This window comes from Ischnura elegans, chromosome 9 (assembly GCF_921293095.1).
Source record: "Ischnura elegans chromosome 9, ioIscEleg1.1, whole genome shotgun sequence".
Taxonomy (NCBI): Eukaryota; Metazoa; Arthropoda; class Insecta; order Odonata; family Coenagrionidae; genus Ischnura; species Ischnura elegans.
The window spans coordinates 15,143,265-15,149,264 of NC_060254.1; the positions used below are offsets into that span (position 1 = coordinate 15,143,265).

Consider the following 6,000-nt stretch of genomic DNA (forward strand, 5'->3'; position numbering starts at 1 on the left):
ATTTGAAATAACTGTAGACGAAAGGAGTTAGGGTGACTTAAAATTCTCTGAACAAGGCATACGAAGTTACTTTTGCGCTTAATTGGGCGTTGGTGGATTAAGTGGGCAAGGGCGCCATAAAACCTCCTGAACAAGATACACGAGGATAAAACGAAAAACATTCTCAATTACGTATCCCGCAATCTCCAAGGGGAGCAAATGTAGCAATGAAGGTAATTAGAGTTTTAGGGAATTAGGGAGATGTAAAATAATCAGGGCATTTAAAAGAAAATTATATTTAAAATGGTGTAAGTTGCCAAATTCATATTTTCTCCATGATATTTCTCCCAATTTCAAATGCTCTATGGCAAACATTTGGAAAAAATGAACCACATAGCCAAGAGGACTGCATAGAGGAGACCCAATACCGTTCCATAGAAGTATGATTTCTATTGCCACTTCGTTCGCATTTTAATCGGTTTTCAGAAATGTCCGCGGTGCGGTGATGAGTGCGATGTGATCCAGTTTTTTTTATCTATATTAGGCAGTGCAATGTTTGTAATTGCAAGGAAAATGGTTCAAAATGGTGAGTTTTACGCCTTTCTGAGGGATATTTTATTAATTTTACTCTATTCTGTAAGTAATATTTATCCAGTTAAATAAAATGGATTAAGTTTTAAAATTCCTCTGAGTGCCGGGGGGGGGGGGGAGTTTATCTCCCAAGACCCCCGTCGCTGCGCCACTGTATTGTGTATAATTTTTGGTTAAACCCCTAGTTATACCTTATTTCCCCGTGATACTCGGATCACTTTTTCCGTCAGCTACACGACTAGTGACTTTTTTAAACCCATTTAAATGCGTGGTGAGTGACAACAGATTTAGAGGCCGACTTGACGATCCTCTTTTACAATATTCGCGCACATGGGACTCATCGCCACTCTGCGGACAGTTTTGAAAAACTATTAAAACGTCCTCGAAGTAGTTCTGTGAACCGAAGGGTGTTATTCAGTGATCGAATCGTTGAATGCCATCACGGCGCTTTCTCCGGAGGCCTCCAGTACCACCGACGGAGGTCGGGTGTCAATCGGAGGTGAGCCATGGGAACGGAGGTAATTGGAGGATCTGGAGGTTTTTGTGGGGTACGGTGGTTTTCGGCAGGGGCGCAGCTAGGAATTAAGGGGTTTAGGTGTAACTAATACCGGGGTGTGTGGTTGTATTGAATACCCACCAGGATAAGCGGTAGGTGCGAGATTAATAAATTGCGGAATTTAAGTTAAACGGTTCAAAATGGTGAGTTTTACGGCTTTCTGAGGGATATTTTATTAATCCTTACACTATTCTATTAGTAATATCAATACAGTTAAGTAAAATGGATTAACTTTAAATATTTCTCAGAGTTTTGGGGGGGGGGTTTACCCCCAAACCTACACTTCGCTGCGCCACTGGTTTTCGGAGCGGTGAGTCAAATGTGACTGCTCATGCCGAATCCCAAGATAGCGCTATTTTGTTTTCAACAAACTGTGAATGGAAATAATACACTTTTATGCATTTATCTTCGTGCTGAGAAAATTTTTTAAAATTTTTATTTAAGAATAAATAAAATAGGAATATATCTGAAATTTACCATTTATGTATAAAAAATAACAGCAAAATTCGAATCTCATTGTTCATCTTTTCTTGTTTGAAGCTCTTGCGGGTCAATGTAGGAGTCGAAAAGAAAAAGAAATAGAAAAAAAGTGAGCAGCAATGGCCAAGAAACGTCGCGTCGGTCAACAACCGAATAAGTACGCGGGCACACCCGAATAAATATCACCAGCATCTCACTGTTCAGTTAATCATATTTTCCACAAGTTAAATGCTAAAATTAAAACAATTACTACCAGTCTATATCAATCTACGCAGGCAAAGAACAAATATCGTAACCACACCAAATAAACATCAATGCTACATGACGACCACACCAGTATTTATGTGGCATAAAACTAATTACTATCTCTCCGACTCCCTTTTTTGAGTTAGCATCAAGTTAACTCATCAAATAACATCAAACTGTTCACAAGTGAATGATTCTTTTAATTGGCTATATGGTTCTTAGGTGATATTAGTAACAAAAAAGACGCTGCGAAAAGCCCGCGTCAAGCGTGAATAATGGTAGCTCTGATTGAAGGCGTGGCAAACAATAGCTCCGGAAACCTTCGCTCCGCGCCAAACATTACCTCATAGTGACAGAATAAATCAAGCGTCTACGTGGTGGACTTGAGCCGCCTCAATGTAGTTCTCTCGCCTATAACCCTGAATGTAAAAGGAGCAATCAACACTCTTGGTATGGTGAATTTAAAATAATAATCACATTTTTATTCCCCTTGAAATATTACACAATATCAGGTTGTACAATGTCATAAACATTTTTAAGGGGGGAATAAAGGTACACCTAGAGGATATCCTGTGTTGAGTATTATCATCTAACATTAATAGGCAGTGGCTGGTGTTGGTACATATTATTCTTTTCTTTCACCTTTTAATTCAAGTTCATTTATAATTTTCACAATAATGTGCTAAAAAAATAGGGGTTGAACATAACCACTAAATGATATAATTTACTTAAATCTTATTTTTTCAATGCTAAATCTCGTAATTACAATTATTCCATTGCAAATATAGAAATTAAATTGATAGTTTAGCACCCATCTCACGCGCTTACTTAGGAACAAGTCGTTGAAATCACCGGGATAACAGTTCACCTTATCCCCGTACTCAGTAATGCCAACCAATTCTTCGCTGGGAGAACTCATCGGGTGATCCGTTAGGGCCAAGTCAACTCTCTGGTCGAGTGACGACGTGTCATCAGACAAAATAAAATAAACGAGGAACGCCTCCCGCGCGCTGACGACACTTGATAGGAGCAGGGAGCTCAAAGGCCGACCGGAATCTTGTCTCTTTTTTCATATGCTTCTCTTGGGGAGAGATAGACGTTCGACTGGAGATAAGAGGAATGGGAAAAAAATGTCGGAGTGCTCCCGTATCGACGAAACACGCGGTAAGACACGGCGTCCTCGAGTCGATCCGGTCCTCCTTTCTGGAGAGGACCACGACAACCCCTCCATCCAGGGCAGATGGACTAAATCCGTTAACTAAATGAAATACCAATGGGAACGGCGCTCATCATCACGCTCGTTTTACAGGAGGAAAGTAAGTGGACGAACTAAAGAAAGTGCAAATATGCATTTTAACTCTGGATCACTAAACCTTCGTGATTTACGTATTTCACAGTATTTAAATATTATTCCCTACCACCTTAAATCGACAGTTTTGATATAAATCATTGTAAAAATTATTAACATATTTTCAATGAGACGCATAAACTTTAAAATATACATTAGCAATAAGAAAACTTTAAGTTAATTGGTAGGTATAAATCACAAAAATAACCATTGAAAGGTAAAATAAATAGCGTCGTCAAAATGACGAAGTTTTAGTGACCACTTGATAGCCAGGTTTAATAATCTAGGGTTAAGATTCATCTAGTGCACGTCACGCAATCTAATGTACGTACGAAGGCGCAGTCGAAATTGCGTCGTGTAAAGCGGTGAATTGCTAGAACGCATGCAAGAATGCATGGATGCGAGATGGCAAAACAGCCCGTGCTCCGAGAGATTCCTAGCTCGCATTCTCGCAATTTCAACATGTTTTCATTGCAAACCTGCGCAATGACGTGCCCCGTGTAAAACGGCCTTCATTATGTGAATTGCATGAACGCATACACAAATGCATGAAATCAAGGTGGCAAAATAACCCCTCCTAGAATTCTAATTGCAGACCCTATTAATCTGAAAGTGAAGATTTAAGATGCGCAATTCCGTGACCAATGTAAAACAGGCAATAAGAACCGCTACGAGCGGTCGAGAGCGTCACTCTGATTTTTCACGAAAAACTGTGGTCAAAGTAGCTTGCAATAATAACTCAGGATAAGAGGTAACACAAGCACCGATCATGAGTAGCAACACGCATTATTTGGCACTCTTTGATACCACTCACTCGATTTCATGTGAAATTCATTAGTTAAGGAGCCCTAAGATTTGGATGCTCTGGCCTGACAAAAAAGATAAAATACAAGAGATACATTGTCATCGGGTATACGGGTAGGATTTTTTCTGTTGACAGTAAAGGTCTACAGTAAAACAAGGGTATCATTAAAAAAACATCGCACACGTACTATTTCAATAATTTGTACTCATCTACCCCAGCATGCTATCCTTCAAGCCGCCTAACTAGGCTGTGAAAAATTTGAGTTCCCTTCTCCGACCCAGCATTCATTGAAATCCTTTGCTGTTCGGGGGAAAAATCCATGTACCTATCAACTGGGCAAGATATCTTTCTTATTTTATCGTTTCAGGGCGAAGAAATATTGAGTGATTCTCGGATAGTGATTATGTTCTCCGCATAGTTCTGGTAAGTATTATGCGGAACGAAGTATATCGACGAATTATATGTAAGCAATATTGGTCAGGGAAAAAGTATGTGATCCTTTTTCATGGTATATTATCCTTAGGCCAAATTCGGAAGAGGGAAATTCTTACACGTCGTATCGTCTTTCTGTTTACATCGTTCAAGCCGGGAACAATACCCACAACTTGCCTGCCTCATTTTTACTCGTGGTGGTCGCTTGAATAATCATTGATAGGGCATTATATGATCTTTAATCTATGTGTTTGAAACGTTCAATTTAAAACTTACCCGTATTGTACACTTCCCAGATTTTTTAATAATACCTAGCACCTTCTCTTGCATTGTTCGAAAATCAAACGATTCACTCGTAGTCCCCGACTTGCACGTTGAAAAGAGGAAGATGATAAAATATTTTATTTCCATCGTCTAAAAAAGGTGAAGGAATATCACGCCAACAGAAAGGACTGATTTTCTCGTAGAACGTTACTAATGGCACACAATTTCTCAGGATGCCTTTTTGCCACTTAGTAACTGACTGGCAAAACCACTTAGTATTTTGCCACTTAGTATTCATTGGCAAAACAATGACTATACCCTTGGTAAAATGAAAAGAGCATAATGATTAACCACTTTCAAGATAACAGAGAGTCCAAACACGCACGTCACAATCCTGGATTACGGGGTGGTACGCGCAAGTCCTCATACCTTTCGTATGGGCGCTCAGGCGCGACGAACGATTTCCCTACCTATCACGGCCACACTTCTCTTGCGCATTCCGTTTTTTCACATTTTTTTATTTTTCCGCACGCTCCGCTAAACCATTCGGCACGCGCTCACCAGTCGCGTGATCAGGGGGAGACTCACCGATCCATAGTCACGCGTCGTGTTCCTCGTCGGCGAAGCTGACAGTGACCTGCTGACGTGCGACAGCAATCTCCCGGACCAGGAGTACCGGCGTCGAGCCTGAGGGGAGTGAGAGGTGGGGGGCATCAGGAAGGCCCCTCCCATGGTCACGCCCCCTGTGGACGGCCCGCAGGAGTGGGCCAGGTCCCCGACTGAGTTGGAGGGCCTTTCGTGCAGCATGGCTGCGGGGTCTTTCCACTCAAAAGATCACAAGGAGGCGCTTCTACTCGGCACTCAAAGCAAATCCCTCCGGAAGGGTCAAAGAACTTGTTAAGAGGACCCCTGGAGAGGGTGTTGGGTCGTCGTGGGGTCAATCACTGACCTCTGGAAGTGGGGAGGCGGAGAGGGGAACATGAAGGGAACGACACTGTGAACACGTAGGGGGAGTACCACAAGGGTCACCACTTGGGCCCACTCGAATCCATCGGGGCTGTTAGAACTCGCTGTCGACGGAAGAGGGGATTGGAGCGGACTGAAGATTGAGATCGCGGAGTCGCGGCCCTCCTCCTCCCCCCCACTTCCCTTTCCCATTTTACGCGCAGGCGCAGTGAGCGGCACCCCTCCTCACTCCGTTGACTTTGACGGGAGACCGCACGTCTTGGTATACAATATCTTGAGTTTTTATCTCCGGGATATCTGGGATTCGCGTGCGAGGGTGACCATCCCGCAAGG

General features: G+C 42.2%; 1 protein-coding gene across 3 annotated transcripts in view; it reads right to left on the reverse strand.

Moving 5' to 3' along the window:
- The window catches only part of LOC124166094 (E3 ubiquitin-protein ligase Nedd-4), a 148,492-nt gene extending 142,694 nt beyond the window's left edge, over positions 1–5,798 (reverse strand). For all 3 annotated transcript variants that reach the window (XM_046543717.1, XM_046543720.1, XM_046543716.1), the window contains exon 1: positions 5,290–5,798. In XM_046543717.1, coding sequence (XP_046399673.1) covers positions 5,290–5,508 — 219 coding nt within the window. In that variant the 5' untranslated portion in view covers positions 5,509–5,798. The remainder of the gene's footprint in view (positions 1–5,289) is intronic.
- Between the last annotated feature and the right edge of the window lie 202 nt (positions 5,799–6,000).